This window comes from Epinephelus lanceolatus, chromosome 23, assembly GCF_041903045.1.
Source record: "Epinephelus lanceolatus isolate andai-2023 chromosome 23, ASM4190304v1, whole genome shotgun sequence".
Taxonomy (NCBI): domain Eukaryota; kingdom Metazoa; phylum Chordata; class Actinopteri; order Perciformes; family Serranidae; genus Epinephelus; species Epinephelus lanceolatus.
The window spans coordinates 31,052,004-31,071,597 of NC_135756.1; the positions used below are offsets into that span (position 1 = coordinate 31,052,004).

The window sequence follows — 19,594 nt, forward strand, 5'->3', positions numbered from 1 at the left end:
TTTCAGACAGACAATGAGGGGTTTTGCTTTTCTGTCTTTGGATAACAGCCTGCTCATAGAGGCTTGTTCTTCTGTCTGCCAGATTCAAACAATATCACAGTTTCATATTACCATGACATCATGGGCTGAGTGTTCAAAGAAAAATCCATTATTTGACCTGACAAGCTGCTCGTTCTGACCCAGGTCTAGATGAGACCTGAGCCAAACGAGCCAAGAAATTTTAACTCATAGAGTTTGGTGAAAAGGAAGACAAATATTTACTATATGGACACAGAAAAGTTGGAGGGAGAAAGGGAGAAATAAAAAGAAACACTAAAACAAAGAGCAAGACTCATTTGTGTTTGCAAATCAAATGCAAATGCAAATCAAACAGGCACGGCCATTGTTCTGCCCCACCATAGTCACATGTAAATGACAGTAACACTATGAGCTGGTCTGCTGACAGAGTACACAAGCATCCAAACCTCTACGATGGCCTTATGTAGATCAGTGTTCAGACTGACCAGACACCTGGTTAAACATGTGTCCTGGGTGATCGGATCAGAAGTGGACAGCTCTGAGTACAGGTGTGAATGAACCTAAACGTCCTCAATGCAACAAGATCTGACAGAGGTGGTCTGAGGCACATGTGGCCACATTTTCTTTAGCAGTGTGAACGCTAATGTGTCCTGGGCCATATTGAAGGACTACCTATTCAGCTGTCATCCTTGCCTATCTAACTCCCCGGCAGAAAAACAAACTGTTAGCAGCTTCAGCACAACAATTAGTACTAAAAGAGTTAACAATGCTAAAGGGGTTTTGCAGCTCACAATTTGGCAGCTTACTCAATGGGTGCGACCTGGGGGGGGGGGGGGCACCATACTTTAGCAGAAACCACCACCAGGACAACATTATCAACGGTAATCGCTAATGAACGACTCCACTAGCTAGCTCCCACCCACTCTAGGTGGTGCACAGTGCAGAGCAGCCAAGGATTGCTAACCAGTAAAGACCAGAGGAGGGTGGGCAGTGGGCACTATGTTTTGCATGTTAATGCAGCAAGCCAGCTGTCAGTAAAGCCAACAGAAAATAAAGTATAAGGTGAGATATTTACATCACAAAATGTTTAAATTTTACCACCTCTAAATGAATGGCGCTTTGAAATTCAGCACTAACACTTACGGAGTCAAGTGCAGGACTTATAGATAAGGCCTCTTGTATTTTTATGTCATTCTGTGTTATTTTTCTTCTTAACAATAAGTCCTGTCACTATTTGTGAAGACTCTCACCAACTGTCCCCAGCGCAGAGCTCACAGTCCTGCAGCAATAGTCTCCTAAAGATGGTAAATGAGATGAAGTAGGCTATCATTTTATTTGAATATACTAAAGTGGGAGAGTGAGATCAGATCGCAAATGGTCATTTGAGACACATGTAGACACAAAACAAATTCTAATGCCAGGTGTAAACAGACAAAGTTAGAGCTGTCCACTTGTAATCGAATCACTCAAAATGCATGTTAATAACAGGTAGAAACAGGCTCTGTGTGGGGGACAAAAAAAAATGCAGCCAGTCGATTCAGATGCAACAAATCAGATGCAGATGAAAAACACTGAACCAGACTTAACTTTGGTTGTAATGTCATCCAGAAATCAGCTCCTCCAGGATGTTGCAATCGCAACAATGACACAAATTCAACTAGTCTTTTTGAAATCTGTGCAACCTTGCAATTTTTCTCCAATCACTGCAACTTTTTACAAATCACCAAACTCACTTCCTTGTTTCTGGTTGTTAAGATACAGACATGCAGCATGGATGTCTCACATATACCTACAAAAATTACTGCTAAAAATCATGCAAGGCAATTCCCTTGTGCTCTGCATGAAAGTGGGGGTAACCTATTTTGCACCGCATGCAACATTTTGGTGGAACACAAATGAAACTCATCAACTGACAATCACTTGTCCACCACAAACACACACCCAGAGAATGGCTTTAACACACTGACAACAGACAAATCACCATGACAGAGGCTGTTGCATCCATCTGTTCCATGTGCTGAAAGAATCGAGGTGAGTTCTTTTAAATATGCGTGATCAGTGGCAACTCTCACTAATCAGAGAACTCAGATAATTCCCGTGATATTCTCAGTGGAACAAGTTGCCTTCAAGTTTTAATGAATTACACACACAAAAAAAATTGCAACTATTTTTGCAATTTTCACTTGCTTCAATAATTTTCATTGCAAAAAAAATGTCTACAAACATTGCAACATGCATCTTAGTGTTTAAGAAAAGCTGCTGTGAGATTTTAGTCTGCAGCAATCTCCAAAAGCAGCACAAAATCCTGGAGTGACTGAGAATTGGATTGCATTGACCGATCTGTGTACTGCACAACTTAATAAGTTATATCCTACTCTCTACAGAGCTGCTTTAAACACAGTAACAAGGGAAAGTGAAGGACAAGTTCATATATAATGCATTCATGCAGTTGCAAAGTGCTTGTTCGAAACACATGGATTTTGTGTTTCCGTGAGATAAGCCTGATCAGTTATGGTCACTAACTATAGCATTACAACATACATTTATGATCCCTGTCAAAAGCCTGCAAAACATCACAAAGAACTCGTAAAACCAGCCAAAAAAAATTCTTTTACTTCAAACGTGTTAGCAACTATTAAGAGGCATGAATCCAAAACACTGAACAGCTGCAATGTAACATCAAAGTGCTATGTATCTGCAGAGGGATGATACAGCTGTACTGGGTTCTCTTATTGGAATGAATGAATGGCCACTGGGGAGCAGCACGTTAGATGCATTTGCGTTATCAAGGGTTCAGTGATATAAATCCCCATCTCTGTGGAATGCTGAGGAATCTTCAGACAGTCAGTGGTTTAAGAAGTCGGTCTTAGTTTGAATATAAATTGCTGTTTATATGGGCAAGGCCTTCCCACAATAATTATCAATGTTTGCATGAAAAAGCCTGACGCGACTCGGCAGCTGACAGCCACATTAAATCACTTCATCTGATTAAAGCTGGTCTGGAATGCTACTTATCAGACAGGCCACTCTTGAAGCTGACATCTCTGGCCGCCTGAACTTGTTGCCTGATGATACAGAAAGCTCAGAATCTGACTCTCACTGTTGTTAATTACCTTCACATTCCACCAAAAGGCAGTCTGGTTTGATCTGCTCCACCTTGGCACTGGGTTGGAAACCTGACTCACATTCTTGGCGTGACAGAAAGCCCCTTGAGGCCTTGTACCTGATGTAGTCTGAGAGAATGCACCAAGCGCCCGGGGAATGTTCGCCTCGCCTGCTTCCAAGATTTGCCTGGGGGCAAATACACCCCCACCTATACCTATCCCTCCCCCAACCCTAGACAGGGGTAAAAAAAATCTCCCCTAACCACTTCAAAGCCCAAAGACTTGGCTAAACCTTCAAGCTTAAAGTGGCAGGGTTGAGATAAGAGGGGCACTGAGACAAAGACACTTCCAGGATTCTTTTATCGCTTGCTGTTTGATAGATTTATAAATGACAGATAAAATGGGGGGAGTAAATTGAAAGGTTGAGCTAACGAGGTCCACATGGTTTGGTGTATGAGCTAAGCGTACCATGTTTTCAAATCAAAGGCAGCAGGCTGGCACGAGATAAAGAGCTGTTGGCCTTCTCTCTTTCTAACCCCGCTTTTATTCCTCGTCCTCGGCCTTCACATGAGCGATGGATTGTGTTTCAGGCAGCTGTAAACCCTGAAATGCCTCCACACTCGTCATGCTGCTCACTGTCTAATCTGCTCGTTCTTTTCTGTTTCTAATCAGCTCGTCCCATTTAAGGCCGACTGTAAACCACAAGCAGGCCAGTCTATTAGAGGGAGCAGCGGTTTGTAGGCCATTATGTTTCTCTGATAGGAGGGGGGATAAGAAATCGGAGCAGGCTGGATTTCCTTTATCCAGCATTTGGTCCCTGGCTACATGAACAGGCCTTGTTCAGCCATGAGGGAGCCACATAAGAACAGTCATCACGGTCCCTTAGCAAGGTATTAGATGAAGATATACGCTCAGTGTTTGGAGATGCCAAAGGGAAAGCTGGGCTGGAATGTAGAGCCAAGTTTATAGTTTTCACTCCACTGATGGCACTCTGAAACCAAGGTATGAGGATTAAGGCTGGCGATTACTATGAAGGTTGAGTACAGGGGCTCCATTCTGGTTGCATGAAACCACTTTGGCTATGGCTGCCCCTTAATTTCACCTAAGGATGCCTTAAAAAATGTTGCAAAAATTCACCATAAAGATTTCCTAAGGATGTTGTAAAGGAAAACCCTTTGATTACTTGTTTGCCCTTAGCTACTTAAATATTTTCTTATGCATTGATAAAAGGGCCTCAGTGACCATTTGCCTCAGAAAATTCAAGGGACTCATAGTCTCTTTAAAGTGAAATAATCTGTGGAACAAATGAAAATGGCTGAATTTATGATGATTGGAAAGGCAGGGGAGATACAAAAACGCATTTTTTTGGGCTGGGGAAAACCTACTGGACACTATGAGCAATGTTATGGCTCGGACATTTTAAGGCTTGGACATGCTTTCAGTATTGGATGTCAATGGACGGCTGCGGTCACGCAGACATGCATGCGGTTCTATCCACATCAGCCCCCAGCAGTAAATGGGAGGGCCAGGAGGTGAGTTTACTGTCGTTCTGCTGCCAACGTCGGGATCCAGTGAAACTAGCAAAGCTACTGGGTCCGGGGTAAATGTCTCTCAAATATCCAACTTAAAACTCTCTTCACTGTGGTTAGTCGGCTGCCACTGACTGAACCACACTGTTTTGGACTGGACTGGAGTTTGGATCAAGAGTTTGTCCGTATGGACTCTCACAGACATGGGAGGAAGATGACATTTATGTCACGTAGACCAAAGCGGAACCTCAGGGACATGGAAACTATTTATTGGCCCTTGAAGAGTATACACTGTCTGACTATCTTCAAAATCTCTACAAATCTGAACTGGGCCTTAAACACCAAACCAGTACTTTATATTACTGACATTATTGAGGTATTCTGTTGAAATTAGTGTTATGTTTCACTCAGTAGAACTCTGATTTAACAAAACAGCAGTCATAAAAATGTGTAAACTGTGTCATTAAGGCAAACGAGCATTAATGCTATCTGAAAACATGTTTATTCACTTAACATGGAGCTAAAATTAATGTCATCAACGCAGGCGCTAACGCTCTATAACTTGCCCATTTTACAACAAATTGGATGAAGTCTTGCGAAACCGTCCATCATTTTGCCATAAGGAAGGAGACACGTTGAATTCTGCAGACAGCGATACCTCCAGCTGTACTGACACAACCGCTAATATTTCAAGCAGCTAGCTAGAGTTTGGACATTATAGCTGTGTGTGGGGCCCTTTGACCTTCTCCCGTAATTGAAGTAGGCAGTAATGAAATCTGAACACAAGTGGTCAGTTGGAGATGCATGACAGATACACATGTGAACCACGATGTGTCTCCGCATTTCTGTTTGGATCAGGAAAGCGCGTGTTAGTACCAAGTGAAAACAGGCTCTATGAGTCATAAGAAATCATAAGTCATCTCTTAAAAGGAGTAGATGTCTACCATAAGCTAGTTCAGCTCTGTTAGATTTAACAATGTGTTAATGTGGCAAGGCATCTGCATAGCCTGCATATTAGTCCTACCTGTTGTTCTTTCAGCTGTTAACCCTGCAATGCTAGGGTTAACAGTTATTAAATTACGAGCATTGTAGCATTACAGTTTGCACAACTTTGTAGCTAGCAAGCCACACATTCACATAACTGTCTCATATATTAGCCATATCTATAATGTTTATTCTCATCAGTTTTTGTCAACTCTTGTTGATGTTTGGATATCTCCTTTCTTGCTGTCACAGTAATATTTTCACATCTCTTCATTACCTCTTCTACAGTTTGTCTCACTGCGAGATTTCTCACGTTGATTTTGTTCATTATTTCTTGCCACATCTGCTTGTTTGTACATGACTGGTTTAAATTTACATTAGATTATGATTATTATGATGATGTGAAATAAAACATTATGACGGTTACTGCTATGAAAGCCTTGGTCTAAACACTTAGGCAAAAAGACAGCCTAAGAGGCATTATACAACGCTCTCAAATGAACTTCTCACCTTCGGGAAATATTTTGTATAGTGGACAAATTGAAGTTTACATCTTAAGGTAGTTTATGCATCCCAGCGCAGATCTTAAGAAGCCCTGAGTGAAACAAGGCCAAGACTCAAGACTTTGGATGGACAGATCTCTACACAGGACAATAACTCTCAAATGTGTGCTACACTTACAACAATACTGCTATAGATCACACTAACCTAAAAAAGTCACAGAACAAGTGCCAACAACTCTGTAAATCTCAAACAGTGCTACAGGTGCTGCTTGGTGCCAGCCAGCACTGTTATATAACCTCTGTTGGTGCAATGAACCTATTGTTGATTTTTTCCCCCCTTAAAACTCAGACATATGTTTATCAGGCTGGTTAAAGTGACTCAGTAATGTCAAAGTTGTACTTTTTTCCTATTCTAATGTTCTATCTTTTTTTTTTCATTCAGTATCAACACATCCATTCATTTGCAAAGGTGTGCATACGAACACTTCTTACTTCTTAAAGTATTTATAAGCTAATATGTCAGCATGATTGTTTGTTAAGTGGACTAGTTCCCCTGCATTTCCCTGTAAACAAATGTATACTAGAATCACTACCCTTTTTATACTGCCTCTTCAAGGCAGGACATTCAAGCCGCTATTCCGCCTCACAGTTCTGTATAAACAGGACTGCCGGCAGGACAGGATTATGGGTGGCACAGGTATGATGTTTTGATGATGTGTTGTGCGTTTGACAAACCCCCGAGAGATTTAAACAGTAGCTGATAGCAGTTAGCAGCGAATTCAAAGAAGAGGAACAGCGGCCAAAAACTCCACAAATTGGAAAAACAATGAGGTCCGGGAGCTCCTTACCCTCCGAGCTGAGAATGAGATCAGCCTTCATATAACAGACACGGTAAATGATTGTTATTGACATTTTCGCCATTGTTATTGTTTAGAAAGTGCTGTTAATACGTATGTTATACAGTATGTCACACAAGAGACTGACGCTGTTTTGTAACAAGTCACGCCTGTCACATTTCCTTTGCTTCTGTGATGCTTGCATGCTGTCTAAAATCACACACTGGAGCAGCATTATGCCGCCATTGTTTGGTTTTGTGTTCAAATGGAAAGGCGGCATAAAGAAAAGACTCTGTTGCAGCACGATCTCTGTGTTAAAAGGGCTACTGTAATTGTTGTTACTGTAACTGTTCTCCTTGTCTTGTGTAGCCCCCAACATCTATATGTTCACTTACACATTAAAAACCCTGAAAACTTGATTTCAAATCTTATTTCTTTATAACTAGGGATTTGTCCCCAGACAGTCCTTAGGATCTGTATAAGGGCTAATCCAGGCTTATTTTAATAACGTAATATCAAATAAAATTATTTCTTCACTGTACTCATTTGTGTTTTGTTGACCTCAGCCTACTGGTTTTGCAGCGCGTATATGAATGTGAAACATTATTTGACTTAGGACCTTCAGTATTTGGGTCAAGTAGCTCTTAAAAAATAAGGTGGGTGAAATTTAGAAGGCTACAGCTGTTATTTGGATGTGTCATATTGGCCTACATATTTGATCAACATTAGGGTAAATACAAGACTTGCGTCTGCATATACGTAATATTAAAAGGACTATTATCGGGGCCAAAAACACTTAATCAGGACATCCCTAGTGACAATCAAACTTTAATTTGGAAAAACATTGCAAGGTATTACCTGTTACTGTAAGAGTTTATTTTTCAAAAATTCAGTTCATCTGCTTTATCAGTACTGTGTGGGTGTGGTTTGATTCACAGTGCTTGCAACATTATGCAGATACCCCAACAACTGTCATCAGACTTTGACTCAAATGTTGCTAAATCCTGATTGGAAGGAAATCACCTTTTAACGTCACCTTTTTCCAGTTGAGGCCCACCCATGTCAAGTTATTGAGTGGAGCACTTTGAAAAACACAAACAGAGAAATCTCTTGTGTAAAATAAGCAGAACTGTCGTAATCTTGGGAGAAAATAATGTGTTGTAGGGCCCCCATAGCTCATGATAAGATGTTGACTGAGAAAATAGGTGTATAGGGCTTTTAAATGTACACTTTATATTGTAACACATGTATTTTTTGTTATTGACTTTTTTTTTGTTTTTTTTTTATAAATATCAGCGTTTTTGCACACAGAGTTTACAGTCAGGTCCATAATTATTTGGACAATGATACAGTTGTCATCATTTTGGCTCTGCACACCACCACAATGGGTTTTAAATGAAACAATGAATACCTGCTTAAAGTGCAGACTCTCAGCTTTCATTTAAGGCTTTTTTCAAAAATGTAGTATGAACCGTGTAGGAATTACAACCATTTCTTCACACAGTCCCCCAACTTTAAGGGCTCATAAGTATTTGGACAAACTAACATAATCATCAATTAAACAGTCAGTTTTAATACTTGGTTGCAAATCCTTTACAGTCAATGACTGCCTCAAGTGTTGGACACATAGGCATCATCAGATGCTGGGTTTCTTCCCTGGTGATGCTCTGCCAGCCCTTTACTGCAGCCGTCTGCACTTCCTGCTTGTGTTTTGGGTGTTTTGCCCTCAGTTTTGGCTTCAGCAAGAGAAACGCATGCTCAATTGGATTCAGGTCAGATGATATGACTTGGCCATTGCAGAACATTCCACTTCTTTGCCTTAAAAATGTCTTTGGTTGCTTTTGCAGTATGCTTCAGGTCAATGTCCATCTGTACTGTGAAGCATCGTCCAATGAGTTTTGAAGCATTTGGTTGAATCTGAGCAGATAATGGTGCCCCAAACACTTCAGCTTGTGTTGTTATTGTGGGCAGTCACTGAGTTTTGTTTCTATAACACTGTCTCTCCCCACTTTCACACCCCAAAAGAAATAAACATACAGAGCCTATGGCATACCACTGGAGCACAAATACTGCCCAGGGATTGGCATTATAAAGAATTTTTGTATGTAGCAAGATGCATAACGTGCTCATAGTGTAAAGACGTAAAGTAAATAAGACATTTGTCCTCGGGTCTGGAGTGTTTATCGGGGTTAAAGTGGCTGAGGGCCAACAAAGGACCTGCCTTCCATCGCTGTGACAATGAACAGGGCTATCGTTTCCGAGACTTTGTTGAAAACTCCAAGGCGAGATTTAAAGCCAAAACACATTGTTAAGACGGGAAGCGGTGCTCAAGTGCACTCCCACTTTGCACGACAGGACAGAAGTCAGCCAGGAGCCATCTCAGAGAAATGTGCAGACAGTAAATGTATATATGACAAATGCATACCTCGTGCAAGTACTGTATATTTCATAAAAAGTAAATAAAGCAGAAATGTCATGTTCTTGCTGCTTGGCACTTTGTCTAGGCTGTGGACCACCTTGCACATATTATTCCCTTCTTCCAGGTAGCGCTGATGGTCGGCACTCTGCTGTAGGTTATTTTGATTAGCAATGAACTTCCAAAATTCAGTGTCTGTGTCTTGCATGTGGCCTAATATGATCTGCAAAAGGCCTGTACTTACCAGACTGAAGTCCCATTGTGGTCCTGGGGTGAGGAAGGTGAAGGAGCTTCCTCTTCGCAGTGACCTGAACAACAACCAGAGGGGAGGGTCACAATTAGAACAGAAATACAATGCACCCTCAGCCACAAAAACCAACATGTGTAGGGCCTGTTGAGTATGATGCACTGCTGAGTGTGCAGCCTTGCCTTGAATGTTATTAGAGAAGGTAATCCCTCAAAACCCACTGCTGTGAACAACCATGACTCAGAAGCAACCATGAGAATATTTAAGAAGCACCAGATCAAATTAAACCACCAGTGGAGTCCACTTTGACCTTAAGTCCCAGCCAAAGAGTGAGTAAAGCTGATGACTTAGTGAGCGTAAAGCATTCATAAGTTGATAAGAGGGGAACTGTGACTCATGGAACAGTGGTGTCCTGAGAAAACATTCACCTCCTGTTACCTACCACAGCCTCAGCATGGTGTAGCCACAGCGCTGCCCTCCAGCTCAGACCAGGACTGACAGATAAGGACCCTCCCTGTCAGGGTGGAAAGGGGAACATGACTGTCCTTAGACCTAAGACCCCTGTCAGATTTGAAGGAGGAGTCATTTATTCTACACCGCCTTCCCGCCCAAAGATTTGGACAAACGCCCAAACGTCTCTCTTTGTTGGGTTTGTTTTTTTTCAGGGGACAGCTTTGCCTTTTTTGGGACTCCATGCTGGGATTGTCTGGACTAAACACCCCCCCAAACCAGTCATGCATACTGTGATTCCTTCCTCTGTCAAACAACTTATCCTCAACCCGTGTGATTATTAAAGTATTACAAGGTTCTGCTGGAAAAGGCCACACTGAGGACAATTACACAACAAATCACACTCTGTGAATGGATGGTAACTCAGCAAGAAGAAAAACATCAAAGCAGTACTTAAGATCTGTCTAATACCAACAATTTGGATTTTTATTGAAGCATTATTTCATGAAATATTTTCAGCCAGAACTGTGTTTCATGACTGCCGTACAAGGCTAAGTAACAGTGCAGCTTACAAAACTGAGTCTTGACACACACTGTGGAAAAAGAGTGTATCCTGTTGCATTTATCTTCGTACTTCTTGTTGATAAAAACATAAAGCCTCAACTTTTTTTTTTTTTTAAAAATGGAAACCACTGGTAGGCAGACTTTTATGCCACTAGTTTTAAACTAGAATTACTGGCTTGCAGTTGTATGCCTCCATCAACCAGTGAAGTTACAGTTTACATCCATGTCTGTCCAGACCATAGAGCGGTTCAGGAATAAGTCCAGAAACCTGGAAATGAGTTAGCATTTTAGCACTCCTGGTTCCCCTGTCTCAAAGTCAATGGATTTTTTTGAATAGGTTGTTGGTAAGAAGCCTAGAATAAGGTCTGTGGCTAACACAAGAGACTTTTACGTTTTGTTCATAAAATATGTCAGTAAGACGGTTGCTAACAAGTGGCTAAATAAAATTACAGAACTACATCATATTGAACACGGCTTTATAGCCTTGTCGTTGTGGCGACACTGAGTCATGCGACTGTGGTATAGTTCGTTTATAGACTAATTATCTTGCTGAGCAAAGCGTGTAAGTATCATAAATTTTGCCACAGAGCTTATTTTCTGCAATAATCAAAAATACAATGGAAAAATCCCTTTGGCTTTTTAACAAGGGAACCAGGGTAAAGCTAACTTCCGTGTTGGTCTACATAAAAAAACAGTATCTCTGCAGCACTTTGTTGACTGTATGATAAAGATGGACATAATTACAGCTCCCCAAAAGACAAGCCAAAGCGTCTCGATTGTGCCCTGCTCGCTGGCTTCATTATGGGTCATAATAGGTCATGTTAGCCAACGGGACATGGGCCAAACTAAAAGATCAAAGCACACACCAAATAAATCCCCACGCCGATGCATGTTCAAGTATTCGTTATTCTGATACATTTGGTTTTAATTAATAATTTGCAATCAATGGTTAGACAGACTTTATTTTTGTACAGTGAGAGGAAGTGGAGATGTGTTGTCCATCTTTACATAGAGTCATTAGTCCAATGTTTTTTGCAGAACATTATGATTTCACAGTGAAGCTAACCTTTAATCTAAAATGTCATCACCTAATCATTTTATCCTATTAGACATTTGTTTGAAATGTTGTCATAATTAGTGTATGAATTCCTGAGTTATGGCCTGAAACATGTTTTGTGAGGTCACAGTGACCTTTGACTAATCCATTCATCCTTGAGTCCAAGTGGACGTTTCTGCCAAATTTGAAGAAATTCCCTCAAAGCTTTCCTGAGATATCACGTTCATGAGAATCAGACGGATGGATGACCCTGAAAAACATTATGCTGTTGCCAGTGTGGAGGCATATAATTATGAAAAAAGCTACATTTCTAATAAATGCAGATACCACAATTGAACTAATGTGAAATCAGCAAAAGATGAAATGCTAGGACATTGTGGAATATGTTTAAAGGAACTATCATGCAACAACAGTGCATCACACTCAGCAGACATGACTGCACGATGAATCAAAACCTCCTACGTTCCTCAGTTTTCATAATCCAGTCTTACACATGATCATACACGGTGTCAGAGTAGTTGATAATATTAATGATGAATGTCTTGGAGCTGCCTTAGATGGGGGGACCTAAAAAGACTCCAGCATTCGGAGAATGCAGGACTGCTCAGAAACACTTGTTCTGTGTGTGTGTCCGGCAAGTGCTGCTCGTAAGGCTGAGTCATCCCAGTTATCCTACCGGTCTACCACTGTTGCTCCAGTTGGCATTTATCCAGTGACACAGCCAACTGTCCATCTATAGTCAGCACTGCAGGCAGCTGCACCCTCTCACTCTGCTCTGACACCCCATAACAGTGGGTTGTGACTTGTGCAGAAATGATTAGTCGATTCATTTATTAGTCAGAAATTAACCGGCAACCATTTAAAAAAGTGATTCATTGTTGAACTGTTGACGATTTTCAAGCGCAAATGTCAAAGATTCTTTGGTTTTACCGTGTCAAATGTGAAGATTTACTGCCTCTCCAGGTTTTATATCATTATTAATTGAATATTTTTCATATGAGACTTTGAGTCAGATAAAACGAGACATTTGAAGGGATCACATTGGGTTCTTGGGTTCTTTTTTACATTTACATAAACACTAAAATCAAGAAAATTACAGTTAATAACAGAAAATAACTGTCTATGAAGATATTTTTTTGTTCCAGTCTTAGTTGAGGCTACGCAATCATTTACAGTCATTCACTAAGTAGTATGTGCACATCACTCCTTTGAACATTGATCATGTCTACTATTGCTTAGACAAACTAAGGTCTTAATTAAGGTCAAATCAGATTAATAAGGTATTCTTCTGATTGACTGTTTAATAGAAAAATAACCAATTATTTTGACTATTATATGATAATCAGTTAATCATTTCAGTCATTTAAGAAAAAAAAAAGAGTGAGAGAATGCCAAACATTCTCTGGTTCCAGCTTCATGTGAAAAGATTTCCAACTTTGCTTTGTCATATCACTGTAAACTGTATTTCTTTGAGTTTTGTTTGAACAAAACAAGTTATCTAGAGACATCCCCCTGGACTCTGAGGAGTTGTGATGGGAATTTTGGGATATTTTTGACATTTAACAGGTCCAATGTGTGCAATTTAGGGCCAACTATAGGCAAAATGGTAAATAATATTCTTATTTTCGTTTTCATAACTAACTTAATAATCATCTGTGTTTTTGTTTCCTTAGACTGAGCAGTTTATATCAACATAAAGAATGGGTCGTCTCCCAGAGTGTGCCATGTTGTTCTACAGTAGCCCAGAACGGACAAATTTGAACAATGGTTTTAGACAGGACCATTCACATTTTCGCACCCGCCACTGTAGTTCTCCTACACGCTTGACAAACTGGAGAAGTATCAGTTCTGCATTTCACCACTAGATGCCACTAAATCTGACACTATGGACCTTTAATGGGCTAAAAAATTAATTAATTATTACTAATAATTAAAAACAGTCATTCATTCATTCATTCATCTTCTAACCGCTTCATCTTCTTGAGGGTCGCGGGGGGGGGCTGGAGCCTATCCCAGCTGACATCAGGCGAGAGGCAGGGTACACCCTGGACAGGTCGCCAGACTATCACAGGGCTGACACATAGACACAAACAACTACTCACGCTCACATTCACACCTACGGACAATTTAGAGTTATCAATTAACCTAGTCTTTGGACTGTGGGAGGAAGCCAGAGTGCCCAGAGAGAACCCACGCTGACACGGGGAGAACATGCAAACTCCGCACAGAAAGGCTCCCACACCCGGGATCGAACCGGGAACCCTCTTGCTGTGAGGCGACAGCGCTAACCACCACACCACCGTGCCGCCCATTAAAAACAGTCATTATTTTCAATTAATTTATTAACTGAAATGAAAATACCTGTTAGTTGCAGCCCTGTATTGATGTAACATGATAGTTAAGTTTTGCAACAGCCTTTGAGATACAGTATCTTTGCTCCAATGTGTTTGCGATATAAACAATACAATACCGATAAAAACCACAAGGAGCCGTAATGTCTTAAGACACTACAATGATCCAAACATACAATATCACTTATTAACTTGCTGCTTATAACTAGAACTAGTACCTACACTACCTACACTGCAATCTGCCTCTCAACCAGTGCCTCATAGATTGAGTTAATAGTTCAAGTTCAAGTAAATAATTCTGAGAATATGTAGGAATATGTCTGTTCATAAATTGTCACATACTCACATATATCACACATGTTACATATACTATAGATAAATATACAGACAAAGCAAAACAAAGCTGTTGAGATGTAACAAATACTATCATAGGTGGACTATCCAAATAAGTCCTATCAAAACCAGACTGGCAAATGGCCAGACCTCCTGCCCAGCCTGATGAAGAGGGAATTTCTTCTTTTAATTATTAATTTCATGAAGGGCTAGGCAATATGGAGAAAATCCAATATCATAATGTTTTTGACCAGATACCTCGACATCAATATTGCAATGATACTGTATTATTATTGGTGCTTTCGCAAAATATTTACACAAGAATTTTAATAAATAATCATCAGTAATGTGAATATAATGACTTAGCAGGTAAAGGCAAATAATAAAACAGCTAGAACAGTCTGCTAAGTTAAAAAAAGTACATCAATTAACTGTAATGCAGCCTTTAAAACCAGATAAAGACAACACATATGATATTATGATATCCAAAATCCAAGACAATATCCAGTCTCAAATCATGATATCAATACAATATTGATAAATTGCCCAGCTCTAGTTTCATTCATTCATTTTTAATTCTAAATAAATATATAGATAATAAGAAAACTTTGATGTTGACATAATGTCCCTAAATCACGTATCGTTCAAGTATTGCATTTCTGAGAGACAATGCAGACAATACAATTAACAAATGTTCGTTTAAGTACAATAGTTTTCTTATCATACTTAAGTTGTTGTATTTTATCAGAAAACATAAAAACAAAATATCTGCATTATATATTGGCCATAAGCTGCTTTGCTCTCTAAATATTGACATCGGCCATTGAAGAACCAATATTGATTGACCAATAGTGATAATGCTCATATATAAACTATCACAGATGGGTTTGGCTGAAGAGACAATAAATGCAAAGGGGAGAAAACTGGAGCAGACAGGTCCTGTGGAGCTCAGTGGGTGAAACAGAGCACCAACACACACCAATGAACTAAGTTAGAGTTCCTGTTGGGACCACCCATGTTGGAAATGCATGCACTGATGCTACTGTAAGGTGTTTGGGATAAACAGCATGTGCTGTAGGACAACAACAATAGCTCCAGAGAGAAGGAAAATGAGGAGCTCCCTGGGTGTCCTGGAGGCAAGTCAGCAGTCAAAGGTCACTGCAGGTGTTGTTCAGACTGTCAAAGTGCTGAATTAACTTGAGACACTCCAACAGGACTCCTGTATAGGAGTGTCTCAACCACCCAGCAAACTGGTTGATGGTTTGGAGTAGGGCTGCAACAAACAATTATTTTCACTGTTATTATTTTCTCGACTACTCGATTAGTTGTTTGATCTATGAAATGGCAGAAAATGGTGAAAAATGTTATTCAGTGTCACTCGAAGCCCAAAATAACCTGCTCAAAGGTCTTGTTTTGTCCACAACCCAAAGATATTCACTATCATAGAGGAGTTATGAAACCAGAAAATCTCATTTAAGAAGCTGGAATTATCAAGTTAGTGGCCAATTTATTTAATAACTGACAACTAATTGGTAAATTGTTGCAGTCTTAGTTTAAAGATGACAGATCTACGGCACAAAACCAGATTCAAATGCAGTGTGATGAGCTGTCCCAGAAGTTGAACAGAAAGATCAAAATGGTTTCTTTCTGTATCTCTTATCATATACTTCATTACAGTCTTAACACGCTAACATTTTCTGTGACTACATCAGGAGGTAGGCCTATCTACTGATTTACAATACATTTTAAGGAGTGTCCACTAAGTTCACTTCTGCATCTGAAATGAAGTACACCTTATGACAAAACTTACTGACCATGCGCAATACCGTATTGAGTTTGTCATGGAAGACATTCCGTACAAATAAAGTTCCCTTGACTACCCTTACAAATATAAACTGCTCAAACTAATATATATATTTATAGGCCTACTGTCACACTGACATCAACATCTTCAGGTTACATTGAATAAAGGATAATATATATTCTTCTCTAGTCTCAAGAAAACAGTCATTTGATTGTAGTGCTGTAGGCCTACGTTTACAACATCTGTTACAAAACCAAGCCACTTATAAACATCAGTGAAAAGCCAAAAGATGTTTACAAAAAAAGAAAAGGATAGAAAAAGAAAAGAATTAAGAATTAGGCTATATCTATTATGTATATTTTCATGTGTATATATAGGCTATATACTGTATATAAAAGGAGATGCACACGCGGGTGAGATTCTTTATGAGGTTGCTTTAAAAAAAAACAACAACAAAGAAATACAGCATTTTAAGCAAATGTTCACAGCAGAGTTGCTCCAATACCAGTATTGGAAATGCCTCCGATACTGCCGAAATGTTGGACTGAGGATTGGCAAGTCCGTGAATCTATGCATTGATCTGATACCACGCAATTTATTAAGAAACTGTGAAGTAGTTACACACCTGGATAAATTCTTCTTTGCTGTTCTAAAACAGCAGCCTATGCCATTATTAATAACATATTATTGTATAGAAGAGACTAACATGGTACCAGAGGCAGTGAGGTCTAGATATAATATATTGCTAGAACCAAGCACCATCTCCTGGACTGATAAATGAAGCCAATGCAGAGGTGCAAAAAAAACTGCAGTTCACTGAATGGCCACTTGAGGCTGGCTCCAAAATAGAGTAAATCCCCACAGACCCCCATGCTAAAATGATCAACTTTACAGCAGAAATTAACATGTTTGCAGCCTGGTACAAAAAAAGACATTTGGTCTCTATAGTAAATTTCTTCATTCATGACGACTGTACTGGGGATGATTTTTTTTTTATTAATCACCAGATTATATTTTATTAAGGCCCAAATTTATGCATATTTAAGGGCAGGGCTGCTTGACTGACAGGTGGTCTGCAAAGAGTCACTACAGTCTATGAGTCAGATCCACCCCTCTCTCTTCCTCAGCTCCCTCTCTTTAATGCAAATATGGTCACTTCTGGCTGCAAAAAACTAACATGGCAATGGCCAAAATGTTGAACTTGAGGCTTCAAACCGCCAGTCCACGAACTAATGAGTGACATCCCTGTAACTATGTCCATTAGCACTGTCTCTCTGGAACACTTTGGTCTCATCATTTTCCACAGCAATTATGTAAATACTTCTGTGGAATTCATCCATTTAGCTTATTTCGGTAGAAGAAGATATTATATAATTCACCCACAATAAGAGGGTCACTCAATGAAGAGGCATTAAAAGGCTATTAAAGTGTCACTGGAACATGACGACACTGACCCAGGATGGAGATGAGATGAGTAAGAAGCAGAGGCTTCTGTGGAATGGGCACAGTCTCTAGACAGACAGACAGTCATTGTAGCTAAAGGCAAGCATTGGCACAGGAGCAGGGTTGGGCTACATGCAGTATCTAATGATTGTTATATCATCGGGCTTTTGGCCAAGGCCGATTTCTCACACTGGTGTAGAGAGACATGCTGGGAATCTCACAGGAGATGAGAGCCTGCAGCAATTCACCATAACCACTCTTCCGCTCGTTAACTGAAAGTCTCACTGCTTAATCTAAATTCTTCTACAGAAAATGGTGCAAGATTAGACAAGGATATCTGTAATAAAAGACTGTGAGGAAGAAAGCTTATTAACAACAGATCACCAGTTTAAAAACAAATAAACAAACAAACTAGGAGCTATGTTCCCGTAGGCATCTTGCCAAGACAGTGAAATATGACTGACAGTCCTAAAATCAAATAGGCTACTTATCAGATGCCAAAACAATGCACAGCAGTTTAACACTACAAGACAAGATTTTACATTTCTAGAAAGTTATCATGCTATAAAGAAGACTTTGTTGCCCAGAGACTGTTATGGGCGGGGCCACTGTGACACCAACCATTGGTTTTTGGACTCCTGTTTTGAAGCCTCGAGTTTGACAGTTTGGCCATCAACATCTTGGATTTTCAAAACAAGAAGTGACCATATATGGACGAGAGGGTGGATCTGACTCACAGACTGCAGTGACGCCTTGCAGACAAACTATCACTCAAAGCACCTAAGCTCTTAATTTTGCAAAACTTTAAGGCCTTATAACATTTAAAGAGGGGAATTCCATAAAAATTCAACCCCCAACAGGGGAATTAACTATAGAGTCCAAAAGCGTTATTTGCGCCAGGCTGTAAACATGTTTATTTCTGCTGTAAAGTTGGCCTTTTGGCTCTTGACTCATCTCAAGAGCCAGCCTCAAGTGGCCATTTGAGGTACTGCGGGTTTTGGCATTTTTGAGATGGCTTCATTGATCAGCCCCTGAGGTTGCCGTCTGGAGTTGCTATGACATTGTATAGAGTGCTGCAAGGATGATTTTTATTTGTAGGCAACAAAGAAGTTAGCGTTGCCCTTGTTCTCTCGTCAAAAAGCCTCTGGGATTTTCCTGTTTGATTTTGAATTATTGCAGAAATTAAGCTCTATTGCAAACAAAAGTTGATGGTACTTACACATTTTGTTCAGCAAGATAAGCTTCAGAAATTAACACCACTGTTATGATTTTTGAAGCCTAAATGCAGTCGCCAGAAGTAAAAAGCTAATGTTAGGCTACAAACAAACTACACCACGGTGGCGTGACTTAATTGATATCACCACAATCAGGCTGTAAAGCCGTTTTCGGTGTGATGATACTCTCCAGCCACATTAAGCACCTTGTTAGCCACTGTCTTTTTTAAGACACGTAAAAGCTTCTAAATTCATGAGTGGGGTATTTACTGACGTATTTATCTTGTAGAGCAAAACGTACGAGTCTCTTTAGCTTATGTTAACCACAGACCTTATTTCAGGCAAAAAACTATTTAAAAACCTGTTGACTTAAAGACAAATGAACTGGGAGTGCAAAAACGTTAACTCACTTCCAGATTTTAGACTAATTCCTGGGGCACTCTTTTGCGGTGCTGCAGAAAAATTCACCAGATTGAACCTTATTGGCTCACACTCACACTGTCATAACTTACAGGGACAAAAGAATACAAGTAGGGATGCTCGGATTTATCGTCTTAACATCCTTGTTGGTCTTGTTGTATTCCATTGGCCTATCAGCAAATAAGATGAGATTCACTGATGGCAGTGGCCTATGTTTTTTTTATTATGTCACATCAGTGTTGCACAGACTGAAAAGTAGGTCTCGAACATAAACTTAAATTAATGAGCAGGTACAAGAAGAACACAATGACTATTTGGCAA

The 19,594-nt window shown here is 39.9% G+C and overlaps 1 protein-coding gene across 1 annotated transcript in view; it reads right to left on the minus strand.

Moving 5' to 3' along the window:
* The window catches only part of net1 (neuroepithelial cell transforming 1), a 47,694-nt gene that overhangs the window by 23,683 nt on the left and 4,417 nt on the right, over positions 1 to 19,594 (minus strand). The window contains exon 2 of the mRNA XM_033615126.2: positions 9,635 to 9,698. Within this exon, the coding sequence (XP_033471017.1) occupies positions 9,635 to 9,698 (64 nt within the window). The remainder of the gene's footprint in view (positions 1 to 9,634; positions 9,699 to 19,594) is intronic.